The sequence below is a fragment of the Cucurbita pepo genome, chromosome 14, assembly GCF_057944985.1.
Source record: "Cucurbita pepo subsp. pepo isolate OVF chromosome 14, ASM5794498v1, whole genome shotgun sequence".
In the NCBI taxonomy this organism is placed as follows: Eukaryota; Viridiplantae; Streptophyta; class Magnoliopsida; order Cucurbitales; family Cucurbitaceae; genus Cucurbita; species Cucurbita pepo.
The window spans coordinates 5,650,392-5,666,508 of record NC_141811.1 but is presented as its reverse complement, the minus strand read 5'-3'; the positions used below and the strand labels follow the sequence as shown (position 1 = coordinate 5,666,508).

Sequence of the window (16,117 nt, the reverse complement as noted above, 5' to 3'; positions counted from 1 at the left end):
AATCATACGAAGACTTTGTATTTCAACTCTAAACTAATTGCAATGACACTCTTGGTTGATGTTCGATTTTTGTATTTTACTCGAAATCAAACTTTAAGGTATTTCTCACTCATATATAGCCACACTTTGGCTATATACGAGTATTTCTAGCTGAATTTGGAAGTGGGTATTTCTTGCTCAATATAAATCAAACTTTATTCCGTCTTTCATTGTCATATTAAAGGTGTTTTTGAACACGTAACTCCATGACAGTGTTTTAAGATGAAGTTTATATTTTCTAAAATCGTTTTAAATAGTTATTTCTGCATAGAAATGATTACGGTAGCGATCTTAGATTAAGTAGAAAATTTAGGATCATTACATGTTAACAGTCTCATCGAACAATATCTCGTTCGAAACTTTAAAAACTAATAACGTACGTCATGCATGTAATCATCATAATCCTCCCTAACTTTTCAAGAACATATATATCTAAAACATTAGCAAATTGCATAATATTCACGAGAAAATCACCCCTTTTATATATATATATATATATCTGACCATTCAAACCCTTAATTTGTTCTCAATTTTGAACAACTTTCTTTTTTCAATATTTGAATCTCTTATGAAACTCGTGAACTTATTTCATATATATATATATATATATATATATATATATATATATATATATATATATATCGACAACAAAGTAGATTTTAGAAAAAATCAAGATCAAAACTTTAAATTGCTTGAGCTTGAGAATCGAATGACTTTCCAATTTCACGAGAGCCCTACGGCAGTGGAATCAACCAATAAAAGAAACCTTCGCGCAAAGAGAAAGAATTAGATCTCGAAAGAAGTTCGACCACATAGCTTTTTAGTTCTTCAATTATAGCAGCACTGATCAAGATACAATAGTTCCAGTCCCACCGGTCTTCACTAGACTGCCTTAAGTAGCTATCGAAGAGTCCTTTCTCCTTGCTTTTCTGTGACGAGAGATATTGTAAGATTTTCTTAACGTGATGATTATACAAAAATTATTCACATTTCTAAGTTATTTTTAAAATTTTCATTTTGTTCATATGGGAGGTTGTAATGCTTACGTGGACGTGACATCAGCTAGGATATATTTTAATAAATTTACAAGTAATTTAATCTAAATTTTAAAAAATTATTTTTATAAATAATCGTTCAAAATATCAAATAAGTTTGATTATATATTTTTTTAAATTAACAAAATTATTAGCTTTTAATTTCGTGTTTAATAGTTTTTATTTTTTCTTTTAAAAAATATTAAAAGTTCAGAGATTATATTTATTATTATATAAAATTCATCGATATATCGAATATAAATTAAAATTTTAAAGTTTTATTACTCGACATAAAATTTATATTTATATTTATTTTCATAAAATTAAAAGTTTAATAAATTATTATTTTTTTTATTAAACATGTAATTTAACTTATTTTCTTAAAAATTAAATGAAGAATATTATCAACAAATGTTTTCCCACTACTTTTTGGGAAAGGATATTTTTTGTCAACCCCTTTTTTAAATTAATATTAAAAAAATTAATTTGCATAATTTAGTAATTAAAATAAAATAAAGGTGAGACATTTATAATTGAGGTGTTGACTTTTGGATCCAAATTGAGTGGTTGGGGTTAGTGAGAGGCTGAAATTAATTAATAATTAATGGAATTTTTAATCTAATGAAGCTTCTAATTAATCCTTTCAATAAGCTTTGAACAAAGGAAACAATTTAATCATTTTCACCCATTTTTCAAACATTTCTCTTTATATAATAACAAAATTGTTGCAATTTCAAAAAGGGCTAATAAAAAAATAAGCGAGTTGAATAAATAAAATATTTTTAAAAATGTGACACTCGAGTAATGGATGAGTACATGAATAAATCGATACTAAATGAGAGTGATCCTGAAAGGTACTACCTATACCACCTACAAGGTGTACCTTCATTTTCGGTAGTTCAATCGTAGGAACTTCATAGCTAAACGTGCTTTACTTGAACCAATTTTATGTTGGATGACCTCGGTGAATTTTCCTAGGATGCAGGTAAGTGAGAGCATGCTGAAATGACTCGTGTTGGTCTGTGGGGATAGTTTTCATTTTTAAGAAACGATGAGTAGGTAACGTGACTATGTTGTAGGAGAATGTCAGGATCATTAGGTGTCGAATCTTTACTCAAATCCTGTGCATGTGGCGTTAAAAAAAAAAAAAAAAAAAAAAAAAAAAAAAACTTTATTATTTTATTTAGGGTTTAGGGTTTTGTATAAAATTGAAAACGATAAATTTTCAAATAAAAACTTTATCAAATTGAATTATTGAGTTATATTAAATATAAAATTGAATTTTGAATCTCATATATTTATTAATTTTTAAAATTTTCAAATAAAATTGATAAAGTTTTAAGAATTTATTATAAAGTTCTTATTATTAAATGAAATAAATAAATAAATAATAGAAATTAAGAAATTTTTTATCCAAAGAATTGGGAAAAAAAAAATACATATAATTAATGGATCATATATTCATATTATACAAATCTATAATCTCAGCTATTTTTATTTCTTCGCAACATTTAAGAAATTAAAATATATATATAAAAAAAAAAAAAAAAGAACTAGGGATCGATGTCACTAAACAACGAATAATCGTTGAACATCAGCTCGTCGGTCAACGGGGCTGATTCTGATTCTGAGTTGGCTTCCACCGGCGGAAGTGGCGACGGAGCATTTGAAGATGAAGAAGAAACCCACATGGAAGCTCCGCTTTGGTCGCCGGAAACTGCCGTCCACGTTGGATCATCCGAGGCTCCAAATACCTCCAAGTCCGGCAAATTGGCATAAGGGCCTGACATATTCCGATCATATTGGAGGTGGAAAGTGGGTGTAAAGGGAGGAGGTGGAAGTTGGGGAAGCTGTAAATATTCTGTTAAAGAACATGGATAAAAAAAAAAAAAAAAAAATTAAATTTACTCCGCCTCTCTCGATAAATTTAGTATCCGAGCTTTTAAGCGTCTAATTTAATCTATATACCTTGTAACGTTGCCATTTGAAGAGCTTCGAGTTGTTGTTTCAATGTAGGTAGATCAAAAAGGAGAAAGTTTTCGAGATTTGGTGGAGGAAGATGATGAGCGGAGAGGGTATTATCGTAAATTGTGGGCATATGCGTGACGGGATCGAAACCCATTTTAATGAGTCTTTTTTTGAGATGGGTATTCCAGAAGTTTTTTATCTCATTATCTGTTCGTCCTGGTAAGTGGCTTGCAATGACGGACCATCTTCCAGCAAAAAAGTATCAAAGAGATTATTATAAAGAAAAAAAGGGATTATTATACCGATAAATTGAGAAATGGGTATTATAATATACGTTAATTACTTGTTTCCAAGGATTGAATGGAGATCGAGAATGATTTGTTGTTCTTGTTGAGAAAACTTTCCTCTCTTGATATCAGGCCGAAGGTAGTTCGTCCATCGCAGTCTACAGCTCTTCCCACATCTATTAAGCCCTGAAAAGAAATTCAAACGAGGAACGAAGATGAAACTTGATGCATGTCCCAGTTAGACAACGGAGACTATCAAAACGGAGTCAACAACGTCTGAAAATGACAAAACGTGACGTTTACGAATACATAATCTTTGGGACGGGTTAGGGGGGAAGGAAGGGTTATACCGGCGAGAACGGGGAGGGATCGCCAGCTGCCATAGCCATGTTTTGTAATGAAAGAGACAAGTTTGTGATCTTCTTCATGAGTCCAAGGACCACGTTTGAGGCCAATTTGATTAGAAGAAGGAGGAGATCTTCCCATGTTTCAGGTTTTTGAGGTTCATGAAGAACACAAAGCATATGTTTATATAGGGAAGTAAGAAGGGTTTATTTAAAGTGGTGGCTACCCACATGGGACCAACATGTTCTTGTTTGTGTGTTGATATCTAAATGTCAAATGCTATCCCTTTTTATCTACCTTTCCACAATACCAACTGCATTTCTTTTTTTGCTTCTTCACCCATTTGTTTTCGTACTCGATAAAAAATTATTGCATTTCGTTTTTGGATAATAGTTTTCGTGGTTTCAGTCAACTTCTCTTTACTAATAGTTATATACTGTGAGCCGTTGTTGTTACTCTCTTGCTTGCATATATAACACCTCTTTCTAAATTTCTCTCTGCCTTCGTTTTCTAAAATCGAGGCCAGAGACTCGAGCATACGTCGCTTGGCCGTAGGCGACGTGAGAACGAATTGACTTAGCTCACTTGTTGCTGGAAAGTGAGTGCCGCACAATTGCAAGTTCGCTGCTATCAAAAGTGTGATTGTGACAAGTGTTTTGTTGATTGAATTTTGATTGGTTTATGGATTGAGTTCGTGGGTAATTTCTTGATTTAAGTTTTGAGAATGGTTTAATTATGAATCGTTCTCAAATTTTCATAATATACGAAACTTATCAAAATATGTTCACTGTACTTCTTTGGTGAACAATCACCGTCCACTGACTATTGTTAATGATCAACACCGTTTTTGACCATTGCTACTGTCCACTAGAGACCATTGACCTCACCCCGCTACTGATTACTAGCGATAGTTTGCAGTTGATCATTACGTTTTAAATACAATTTTTCTACATTAAACTAAATTTTCTAATTAAGATTAGGGTTAACCAAATTTCCTATACTTAACAATATCCTTATTCATATATGAAAAACCTTATAAATAGAATTAAAAAATTGTAAGAAATTATAAAAATAAAAATAAAAAAAACATTTGATAAGACTAAGGACAGCCTTTTGGTGGACAATTATGATATGCATTACATACTGTTAAATATGTCAATGTCTCCTATTTGAGATGCCAATACAAGTATCAATAATCATTGCTCAACTTTTTAATAATCATGATAATAATTTTGTTTTTTAATTTTCTATTTTTTAAGTTTATGATAAACAATTCTTTATTTATTTATCAACTTTTTACCCATATTCTAAAAAAATTGTTTTTATTTTTATTTTTATTTTTATTTTTACAGAATTTAAATGTTGAAAGAACCAAGAAAATTTAAAAATAAATAAATTTTAGTGTCTCTAAACTTCCAAAAGTGTTATTTTACCCTGAAATAATATCCTAATGACTAAGAACGGAAAGATATGTGATAGTGATATTGTTTATAACGTCTTTTTTAGATTAGATAAATAGTAATGACCCTTGATTCATATATACGTATCAATTTAAAAGTTGGTTGGAAGTGATTCAAATTAGAAGGAAAAATTACGATTGAAAACTATTCCAAAGTTTAAGAGTATTGTGTATAATTTAATCGACCGCTCCCCGATTAGAAACTCAGCACACTAAATCTGCATCTGACATAGCTCGACTTTCATTTCACGACACAAAAACATGAGGCATCTCCCAGTTCAAATACAAAACAACTCAGCTCAGAAAGAACAATTTTGTTAATGATTGAAGTAATTTTATCAACTTTCTGAAGAAATTTTCAAACAAAATGTTTGAAGCTAATCCGATATCAACTAGAAAGAACAATGGTTTTTCTAATCCACATATGTACTAAATATATTGTTGGTGTTCTTCAATAGCACCAAACTTGAGTTAGCACATTCAGAGTACAAACTTGGCCAATTTATGTCCTTCCTAACATTAACATTAGGAGGCTGTCAAGCAAACATTGTATTACTACACTAATTCACTCATTTTCTAACCAGTTTTACCCATCCGAGTTACTATCTTATAATGGCTAGACATCAATATTTCTTCTTTGGTTTTTAAGTATAACAAGTAGAGAACGGAGATTTGAATCTCTAACCTGAGCTATGCTCACTTTGGTAGATCAAAGCCTCTTCTATAACTAATGGCATACCAGACAATCCTGTAAAAGAAAGTAATTCTAACTTTGAATTCAAGAACAAATCATGACATCTATTTTGCTTGATGTAATTGTGGAATCATTTTTTACCTTAAGCTTCCATTAGATTGCAGACTCAATGCTTGTGTCCTCTTAAGATATGCAAATGATCATCATTTGAACTCTTTCCAATACTTTTTACACATAATTTATCCAACTTTGGGACTGATATCTTATAGCGGAATAATATCTGATCTCACATTGATTGGAGAGGGAAACGAAGCATTCCTTATAAGAATGTAGAAACCTCTCCCTAACATACGCGTTTTAAAAATCTTGAGGGGAAGTCCGTAAGGGAAAGCCCAAAGAGGACAGTATATGATAGCGGTGGGCTTTGGCTATTATGAATAGTATCAGAGGCAAACATTAGGCGGTGTGCTAGCGAGGATGCTGCCCCCAAGACGGTGGAAATGTGAGATCCCACATCGGTTGGAGAGGGGAACGAAACATTCATTATAAGAATGTGAAAACCTCTCCCAACGCGTTTTAAAAATCTTGAAAGGAAGCCCATAAGGAAACTCAAAGAGGACAATGTCTGTTAACGGTGAACTTAGACTATTACACTAACTACGAGGTTCTAGCACATCTACAGAGGGAGAGGGAGCCTGCAAATCATATTCCCTCAAGATAATTTTTCATTCATACAAGTATAAATTGTAATGATATGAAAAACCAAGTTGTCAAGTGGCAATGGCAAGTCACGCAAAGGCAGAAAAACAGCCAAGCCAAGAAAGATTTCTTAAAAATCAACCAATTGTAAAGGAGAGAATCTGCTAGAATTCCCAGTTTTGGATATAATACTAACACAACACAAGCACAGCAAAATCAACCGATGTCATCTGATTAAATTTCTCTATGATAAACGAACAAAACATTCAAAGAAACTTTTATCACAAGTAGAGATGAGAAACTTAACTCACAAGGGCTCAACCTTCTGTAGATGAGATTTTGACGGTGTCAATTCGCTCATCCGCCGCCAGAATCGACCAGTTCGGCGAATGCACCGCTCGCAACCAACGAAAATCATCTACATTCTCCCAATTTCCTGTCTCCTCGCCGAGGCTCGCATCTTTGAGATCTTCCTCAATCCCTTCGTAACTCACAGAGTATGGCGCGAATCGGACGCTGCTGCTATCTTCAATGATCGGCCTACTCCTGACTCTAAGATAGAAATCACTGTTCTTCGCATTGTGAATCCGAATTTGATGGGAAGCCATTGCAAATGTACACCCCTCAACATCATCGATTAGAATTGAACCCATTACAGGTCCCGTATAAACTTTGCAGTTTCGTAGTTTATGAATAAATAACGCCCTAACGCTACCAATCAATTTGACCTCGCATGAACTAAGACCCGAGATGGTAAACTCCCCAATATCCGATCCCTTGAAATTCTTTACCAGAACCTCGCCATCCTTGTCTCTGATTCCTGGAGAATCTCGAGCGATGTAACTCGCTTGCTGCTGCTTGTTCGTTAACATAGAACCGGCATTTCCAAGCCCTAGGTCTTTAGACTCCGATTTTGTGTCTTTCTTCGTGCCTTTGTTCTTGAATGAGAATTTCTTTTTAGGTAGCAACTCGGAATTTAAATCCTCGAGGCTTTGCTTCAACTCCGAAATCGATTTGAGTGAAGCTCGTACCTCATACGAGGGCAAGGAGTAAGAGGTTTCGGCAACGAGCTTTTCGAGGTCGGAGATTGAGGCGGAAATCCCGTCGAGGTGAGATCTGACTTGAGAGGGCTCCGGCGGAGTGAGGCGGCATTGAGCGAGGTCGGACTCGATGGCGCGCTTGGAGTCAGAAAAGCGGACGAGAAACGAGGATGTGGAAGAGGAAGAGGAATCCGACTCCGATCTGCGGGTTATGGAGTTCTCTAAGCGAGTCTGATTGCGATTGGCGAGACGTTCAATAACTGAAGCGTGCTTCTTTTGGAGGCTCGAGTCTGAAGGATGTGGAGGGATGGAATTAGGGATCGATGAAGCTCCATCGTCGTCCGCCATTAATGGGCGCAGGGAACTTTACCCCCCAATCTGCAGACTGCGTAATTGAAGTTTTATGTGAAAAATGAAAATGCCATTAAATATTTTTTATTTTCTGATTATTTTGTATTCTTTTTATTTATTCCAATTGTTGAGTGCAAAATTACGGGACTTTTTACGATTTAATCCTTTATTTTCTTAAAAAAAAAAAAAAAATTAATAATATTAAAAGATTATATTATAATATTGAAAATTGAATTTTTAGAATTTATATGGGTACATATTATATTTTTTAATAAAATATTATTAGATTTATTAAGATATTTTTCATTATTAATAGAAATTATATTGAAAAATGAAAATTATCTATTAAAAATATATTAGAAAATAGAAAAAAAATTCGTGAAACCTTATACACCTAATTGAAATAGGTGGATATCTACTGCAATATGTTTGGCAATAGAAGTTCAATAGGTGGATATCTATTGCAACATGTTGGCAATAGAAGTTAGAACGAACATTTTAATCTCGTAAATGAAAGTTATTGGTCATCAAAAAGTTGGGTGAAGGAGCGAAGCAGCTTTACCGACATGTGAAGGAGCAAAGCAGTGAGACCGATAGGGAGAGATACCATTACCGATAGGGAGAGATACCATTACCTTGTTACTCGCAACTAGCTACAGATCAAACCTGACTAGATGAAGAAAGAAGAAAAGAGAGATAAAGGGTTAAGCAAGACTTTGTTTTGGAGACGTGAAAATAGGAAGTAAAAATTCGATATTAGAAAAGTTAATTTATATCTCATCCGCGTTATTAAGTCATCCCGAGTTAGGGTCGGTTTGATTGACAATTTGATTGCTATTCTAAATCTTAATCTAAGATTTTGGCATGGCTTTATCATCACAAGACATACAACAATATCACAATGGGAAACCCATATCAGAAACTCCTAATGGATTGAAAGAAGAAAAAAAGAACCCTAATAACTTAGACTTTATATAAACTACAAACAGCATGAAACTGAATATTAAGTCCAGCCAAGGCTGCAAGTGCCTTTGATATCTGACTAATGATTTGCAGAACCAACAGTCCCCCAGTTAGAAGCATGAGTCTCAGATTAGGAAGGATATTTTCGGCTGTTACGAAGTTATAATGGCCTCACGTTTGAATGTTCGATATAACAGATGCTCGAAACGAGTCCTCGTCGTGTATCAGAGGTGGCATACTCCACGATCCGAATGGATGTGCTGACACCTGACTACCTGATTACATGTCAAAATGATTCCATATGCTTTCATATATCAGGAACTAGTTCTTTAAGATTTTAGGACTCAATTACCTTCTTTAGTCGCCTCTTCACATCTCCTTTGGTAAAGTGAGGATAAATGAGGATCCAATGCTTTTAATAGTCTGTCATACTTTTCCTCAGCCTCGCTCACAAATTTTGCCTGAAAATCACTACCACATAAACTTAGTACTCAGAATCAAACACCCTGTACAGCCTGTATGTATGCCGCTTGCCATGTACAAATTTAATCCCTTTCAACTTTCAACTTTGATCTTGATGTTCATCTAGTTTTTCAGTTTTAAAAAGTAACAATTACGTTTGAATTTTAAGCTTTTTAGCTGAACAGACTTTAAAATTCGAATAATATTCAAAATTTAAAATTCAAACTTTTTATAGTATATGAGTAAATAGGTCGAAGTATTAAAGTTCAATGACTAAATTTGTAATTTAACCTAAAAAATAAAATGTTATCGGGTTAAAATGCAAACTATGTATTCCCAAGACAACTCAGAAATTCGAAGTTAATGAACAGAAACTAGAATCGATGAACTCAACCATGTACATCATGACAACTTATAACATCATAACTACTCTTTGTTTATAAAATTAAAATTAAATTATAATTGGACAAGGTTCGTGATTCTTGGAGCTAATTCAAGAGTTGGATGTTTATTCTATGTCTCATGCAGAAAAGGATTTATTACATGATATCTGATCATGTTGCTTCAGAAGTCAGATGAATAATAAGAAATTAAAATAAAGTCAGATGAATAATAAGAAATTAAAATAAAGTCAGATGAATAATAAGAAATTAAAATAAGGCTACCTAAACCACTCACCAGCGCAGTTGGAGCTGAAGCTCCATATATCCGGACAAACATGCGCAGAATATTGAAATTATTCTCTAGTACATCATCCTACACGCAGATCTCAGCTCTTAGTTGCAGCTAAAAGGGTAAGAAAATATATTAGCAAATAGAAATCCGTGTTTATTGATAAACTCACCTCATAATCAAACCTATAAGAAAGTCATCGAGTCAACCCAGCATCAAGGGAGACCAGTGTTATGCTTGCCAAATGAATGTATTCAGATTAATTATTAGTAGACAATCAATTCAGGAGACAAAAAAGGAAATTTGTTCAACGAAGTCAAAGAGTGCAGAATAGATAATACTTACAAATCGTCAGCTATCTCAACTAGCAATTCTGAGATTGAGAGAAATTCCATATGCAAGTCATTAACCTTCACAAAACTTCAGCACAACACAATCAGGCTAATAATATAAGGTTGCATAATAGGAAAGAAATATTTGCAAAACTAACATGTCAGCTAAAACTAAGGAAGTACAGTTAATTTAGAATATTTACAATATAGAACACGAGAATGCAGTCCATATTAGGCTCGTAATTCGACCAATGGAAATCCCTAGATATTGAAGTTTTACATCAGTAGAACTTTAGATTTAAATGTGAACATAAACAGAAAATACAATAGTACAGGTAGAACTAGTACATATGATGATTACTAAGCATTATTGTGAGATCTCATATCAGTTGGGGAGGAGAATGGAACACCCTTTATAAGGGTGTCGAAACCTCTTCATAGCAGATGCGTTTTAAAAACCTTGAGGGGAAGCCCGAAAGGGAAAACCCAAAGAGGACAATATCTGCTAGCGGTGGGCTTGGCCATTACAAATGGTATCAGAGCCAAACACCGGACGATGTGCCAGCGAGGAGGCTGTTCCCCGAAGGAGGATAGACACGAGGCAGTGTGCCAGTAAGGACGTTGGGCCCCGAAGGGAGGTGAAATTGGTGGGGGTCCCACGTCAATTAGAGAAAGGAACAAGTGCAAGCGAGGACGCTGGACCCTGAAGAGTGGTGGATTGTGAGATACCACATTGTTTGGGGAGGAGAACAAAACAACCTAAGGGTGTTGAAACCTCTCCCTAGCAAACGCGTTTTAAAAAGCTTGAGGGGAAGCCCGAAAAGAAAAGCCCAAAGAGGACAAAATCTGCTAGCAGGGGCTTGGGCCTTTACAATTACCTCAAGTACTTCAAGAAAAGTAGATTATTAAGCTTCTAAAATGAAGGATTACATGAGATAACAACCGCATTCAAGTTGGATAGATAATTACCTTTTCTCCTCTCAACTGATACAAAAGAAGATTCAACACTCTATAATCAAATGATTTCAGATGAATAGCCCGGATTACATCTTCAACAGAGACCTAAACAAAATAGTTGGGATCAATCATGAGCACAAGCAGTCCCTACATGAATAAATAATAATAAATTAAGACTACAACAACTACCTTCCCTTTGCTCGCCAATGCACCGCATAGGTGCCTTTCCAATGCCCAATACTCCTCTCCACTTCTTAGTTCATGGATCAATCTTGGCATGAAACAAACATAAAAGTCAGTTAACTATCATTCGAAGTATGTCCCAATTTCTCTCGTGGAAGAGACCATGGATTGGAGCAAATCATCAAACCTTTCTGTCAATAAGCCATGCGATTTATGGAGATTAATAAGAGGTTGAAATGGATCAGATTTGATAGCACTTAGAATCCTAGAGCTCCTTTCATTTGCTTCCTAAATCTCAGTGTCAGTATCGAATGTGAAAGTTTGTCAGCTATATTCGAGTACGTAAATGCCATGTTTTACACTATCCAGTATTAACACCTGAGATTCTCCAAAAGTGGATCCACCCAAAGCTATCTTCTCGTTCAAAGTGTCCAGCTGCAGCATGTAGATAAAATCACTAAGCACAAACAAAACAGAACCCAAGGTCATTGAGATCATAGTAAAGACAAGACTGGGTAACAAAGATAGGGGTGGCCATCAGAAACCAAAAAAACCGAGCCAACCAATCAAAACTGGCCAAACAGACTTCAGTTGGTCGGCTTAAGGATACCTGTCAATAGGTTAGCAAAACTGACCTGTTAGTGAGCCCAATAAGGGCTCAAATCAACCGAAGGTTAAAAAAAAAATTGTAACAGCGTGCAGCACTGCTGCAACAGCTCATTGGGGAGACAATTATAATTATTAAAAGAAATTAATTAAAAAAAAATTCCTATTCTAACGTCTCCTTTCTCCGTTTCTCCCTCTCTCTCCTCCTTTCTTCTCTACTTATCTTGTTTATCTTCTTCTTTTCTTTCTTTTTCTTCTTCTTTTCTAACATGAGGAAGCTCTATCTCATGCACTGTGTCAGATCTTGTTCTGATATACTGTAACGTCTTTCTATGGATTAAAAAGTCAGGTTGTTTCTCTCATTTCTTGGTTCTAACAATTCAATGTGTATGACGATGAGATTTTAATTTCAGCTTTGGGTTTATCACATATGGCTCTCAGGGTTTTTGTTCTTCCAGAAGCTGAAAGTTTTCATTTTCTGACACCATAATACTATTTCTACACAAAAAACAGTTTAAGAAACTAGACAAAATATGAATCACATAGGTGCTGCATGCATCTGGTAGAAGAGTTAAACATCCTCCTACAGTCGTATTAATCATTGAAGAGTTTTTTCTTTCCTACTGCAACATTATCCTTGGAAGTTTATGCACAGCTAATTTTCCACCAAAAACAATTAATTTTGAAGAACAGAGTAGGACATCACCTGATATATGTAACTTTCAGTAAATGAAAGAATGGGAAAGTATTTGAATACACATTGAGGGTTGTTTACATCCATTCCGTGAAACATGAAATAAGATCTGAACTGCAAAATGTATTTAAATGTCAGCTTGTTGTATGGCAGAATTGTCATAGCCTAGGTTTGCTAATGCAAAAGATTATAGACATAAAAGAATTATTTTTAAGGAAAAAGACTAAACGCCCGAACAAAAAAAGCATTATAGCAAAAGATTCTAGACATAACAGAATTATTTTCAAGTAAAAAGACTAAATGCCCAAACAAAAGAAGCATTATAGCAAAAGATTCTAGACAATACAGAATTGTTTTTAAGGAAAAAGACTAAATGCCCAAACAAAAATAGCATTATAGCAATCGTTTGCCTTGATACCTGAATTAAACAAGAACAAAGGTTACAAAATTGGGAGAGGTGATAGACATCTCCCAGGCCCACATTATGACTTACAACAATAAATAAATAAATAACACCTTCCCAGTTTAGATCATAAAAAAAAAGGAGGAAAAAAAATCATTGAAAAGAAAGTACATCAACTGGACAAATTAACCTCTTTGAAGACCATGTTTTCAAATCTCACCGATCCAGACATCAATAATTCAACACATTCTCCTACTTCTCAATTTCCACTCCATGTAACCATCTTCTAAACCTGAGATTCCAATGTGTGGAGATGGAACGCCAGCAGTTTTTTGCAAAATCAGCAAGAATGAATTCTTAGGTGAGCACCTCCAAGTCCATCTCCAAGTCCCTCAGATCAATTAACCTTTGAAAACCCTAACCCTTCTCCATAACTGATTACAAAGGAAATATTTTCATAAAGGGTCCTGCACTCAGCTAATTTTAAACCACTTAGCTTTGGAAGAAAGAAGGCTGAAACCCCTAAGCTTTGGAATAATGTGGGGACAGCAAGGAAGAACTGAACCAACCCAACTCGTCTACTCCATATATGTAAATATGCCCATATTCCATAAGAGGCATATTCCAACTAAGTCTCCAAACACGTTGAGCTAAGAAAGCAAGATTTTTTTGGGTTTAAGCTGCCAATGTCGAGACTGCAGGAACAAGTAAAGAAAAACATAGCCCACATCACTAACGGCAACCTCTCTCACAAGCCACCCCATCCCATTGAAGAAAGAAAGCCATTACTGAAGTGAGTATCTTCTTGACTCTGCCAAGGAATTTTACCCACTAGGGCTACAAGATTCTGGCCATTGGAAGATGCATTTCATTAGAACATCTTTCAAGAACGCCAACAGAGGAACAAGAAGAGATCGGACTTCAATCATTTCTCTTAGGAAGTTTCCTATTGGAATAGTCGTTAATCAGAGACAAGAAAGACTTCCACCAGTTGGAATCAAGGTTCCATCTTTCCTGCCACTGTTTTCTGACTTCAGTATTTACAAGAGGAGCCTCTTTCATTTAAGGTCATTTCAAACCAAGGCACACAACGAGAGTTCTGAGATTTTTTAAATAACTTAAATTTCCTCATGAAAAAGCACCTCCTTCACAACTTCCATCAACAAGTAAAAGCATGTTCTGAAGAAAAGGAAACATAGTTTTTATGGCCACCCTCCAAAATTTTGATTCCACTTTTCCCCGAATATAGCAACAACCTCAATGCTCAAAACCTTATGCTACCACACACTTCCACACTGGATAACATGAATTTGCAATGCTCCAATGTAAAAGGGAAAAAGTTAAGGGTAGATATACTTGATGCAGGGAAGAAGTGCTCTATGACCTCACTAAAATTATCATCTCATGCGTTCTTTTTTCCTTCTATACGACATTTGTAACAAACGATGAGCTTGGTAACGTTTTAGCAAAATGTAAATCAAGCACAGAAGGTCATGACAATCAAAGGGGAACTACATGGTTAAAAATTAATTAAAGAAAAGAAGGAAATAGAATTTTGTAGTTACTGCACCTTAACAATAGAAAAGTAGTACAATTTAAAGATTGGATTCTGATTTCTTTATATATTAGTAGCATCAATGTGGCACACGATGTCAATTTTTTTACATTCAACAAAAAGAAAAAACTTAAACCACACACTTACAAAATCTTCGAGCGTAGAATTTGCACGCTGCATTGCATCCAAGCCAACCATAGCCATTTCCCCACAATAGTTCATGGAAGAACCAAAATCCAGCTTATTGTCACTATAAGGCTGCAAAGTGGTTTCCATCTCCTTTCGCCTATAGCCTAAAACAAATCGAGCCATGAAAAACAATCAATAGCAAGGCCACTAGATCCACAACAGATAAATAAAATCTTTCTCCAAGAGTAAACATCAATATATACCCTAACAAACTGCAATGAAAAAAATCATTCTACAACTTTTCTTAGTTTGTTGACCTACATCTTCTGATTATTTAGACCATAAGAATAGAGTACCTCCATCGCCAAGCAGCAATGATGCCTCACCAAGAAACTCTTCTGAAAACTGTGGAACAAAAGAAAAGTTGATGGCAAGTGTAGATGCAAAGTCCTTCCAACAATTACAGACACTAATAAGCTCAATCAAAGTCGTCAGTGGCGTTGCTTACACTCACCTTCGGCATGTATTCAGAAACCAAATTGAATTTATCTTCAAAGTCAAGCTCTCCACAAGGTTTCACCTAACATACAATTCAATTATCAAACAAACTCACATCAATATGGAAATTCATCAAAACCTTTATTCAAATTTTCGACAAGGAACTTTAAGATCGTAAAGCAGGGATTATCTCAACGAAGAACGTACCAAAAGGAGAACGAAATTAGCAATGAATTGATTGGAGGAAGATGAAGAAGTCATAACGATTCCGTGCGACTCCATTGACGTAATGAGTTTCTGTACTTGTTCTAGTTTCCTTAGTTCTTCCATTGTTTTCCCTCGTCTCAGTTCCTTCACACCCAGAAAATGAAAACAATAGCGAAGCCTGAAACGTCCCCAGCGGGCCGCCCAAGTTCGAAACTTCGCGCAATTTTTTATTTTTTATTTTTAAGCAAGCGAATAAACGGCCAAGCCATTATTATGAATAGCGAACGTTAAGATAATAAATTGGACTAAAATACCCTTCTACTTTAATCAAATAAATCAACCTTATAATTAAGGGATAATTAAACAAATCAAACTAACTAAATATTGAAAGCAAAGGCAATAATAATAATAATAATAATAATAAATAATAATAATAAATAATAAATAAATAATTAGTTCACACGAACAAAAAAAAAAAATGTTTTGATACCCAATTGTTGTAGCTGAAGCGGAAGTAAGATTAATCCCACCTACAGACCC

At 34.7% G+C, this 16,117-nt stretch overlaps 3 protein-coding genes across 5 annotated transcripts; all 3 read right to left on the bottom strand.

Moving 5' to 3' along the window:
- Nucleotides 1-2,609: 2,609 nt before the first annotated feature.
- Nucleotides 2,610-3,840, bottom strand: LOC111810652 (transcription factor MYB8). Its single transcript, XM_023697394.2, has 4 exons — nt 3,679-3,840; nt 3,385-3,514; nt 3,042-3,286; nt 2,610-2,934 (listed from the first exon to the last, which is right to left on the bottom strand). The coding sequence occupies exons 1-4, from the start codon at nt 3,812-3,814 to the stop codon at nt 2,627-2,629; spliced, it is 819 nt and encodes a 272-aa protein (XP_023553162.2). The 5' UTR covers nt 3,815-3,840; the 3' UTR covers nt 2,610-2,626.
- Nucleotides 3,841-6,631: 2,791 nt separating this feature from the next.
- Nucleotides 6,632-7,977, bottom strand: POR (C-CAP/cofactor C-like domain-containing protein). The gene has a single exon (XM_023697725.2). The coding sequence runs from the start codon at nt 7,911-7,913 to the stop codon at nt 6,843-6,845; it is 1,071 nt and encodes a 356-aa protein (XP_023553493.2). The 5' UTR covers nt 7,914-7,977; the 3' UTR covers nt 6,632-6,842.
- A 675-nt stretch (nt 7,978-8,652) lies between these two features.
- LOC111809728 (ATP synthase subunit B) lies at nt 8,653-15,816 on the bottom strand. Of its 3 annotated transcripts, none has more exons than XM_023696125.2 (14): nt 15,578-15,815; nt 15,381-15,452; nt 15,229-15,277; nt 14,891-15,036; nt 12,798-12,899; nt 11,864-11,920; nt 11,673-11,773; nt 11,492-11,573; nt 11,315-11,407; nt 10,359-10,423; nt 10,186-10,198; nt 10,020-10,097; nt 9,232-9,340; nt 8,653-9,154 (listed from the first exon to the last, which is right to left on the bottom strand). In XM_023696125.2, the coding sequence occupies exons 1-14, from the start codon at nt 15,698-15,700 to the stop codon at nt 9,051-9,053; spliced, it is 1,194 nt and encodes a 397-aa protein (XP_023551893.2). In that variant the 5' UTR covers nt 15,701-15,815; the 3' UTR covers nt 8,653-9,050. The 3 variants fall into 3 exon arrangements, with proteins under 3 accessions (XP_023551893.2, XP_023551894.2, XP_023551895.2); XM_023696126.2 differs by having other exon boundaries at nt 15,387-15,452; nt 15,578-15,813; XM_023696127.2 differs by lacking the exon at nt 12,798-12,899 and having other exon boundaries at nt 15,578-15,816.
- Between the last annotated feature and the right edge of the window lie 301 nt (nt 15,817-16,117).

What these genes read in the sequence shown, in the direction of transcription:
- LOC111809728 (XM_023696125.2), bottom strand. Translation starts at nt 15,700, where the DNA reads ATGGAAGAACTAAGGAAACTAGAACAAGTACAGAAACTCATTACGTCA. An exon ending in CTAATTTCGTTCTCCTTTTG is followed by an intron (nt 15,453 to 15,577) that starts GTACGTTCTTCG and finishes ATTGTATGTTAG; the next exon opens with GTGAAACCTTGTGGAGAGCT. An exon ending in ATTGCTGCTTGGCGATGGAG is followed by an intron (nt 15,037 to 15,228) that starts GTACTCTATTCT and finishes GATTTGTTTTAG; the next exon opens with GCTATAGGCGAAAGGAGATG.
- LOC111810652 (XM_023697394.2), bottom strand. Translation starts at nt 3,814, where the DNA reads ATGGGAAGATCTCCTCCTTCTTCTAATCAAATTGGCCTCAAACGTGGT. An exon ending in ATCCCTCCCCGTTCTCGCCG is followed by an intron (nt 3,515 to 3,678) that starts GTATAACCCTTC and finishes ATTTCTTTTCAG; the next exon opens with GGCTTAATAGATGTGGGAAG. An exon ending in TCAAATGGCAACGTTACAAG is followed by an intron (nt 2,935 to 3,041) that starts GTATATAGATTA and finishes GTTCTTTAACAG; the next exon opens with AATATTTACAGCTTCCCCAA.
- POR (XM_023697725.2), bottom strand. Translation starts at nt 7,913, where the DNA reads ATGGCGGACGACGATGGAGCTTCATCGATCCCTAATTCCATCCCTCCA.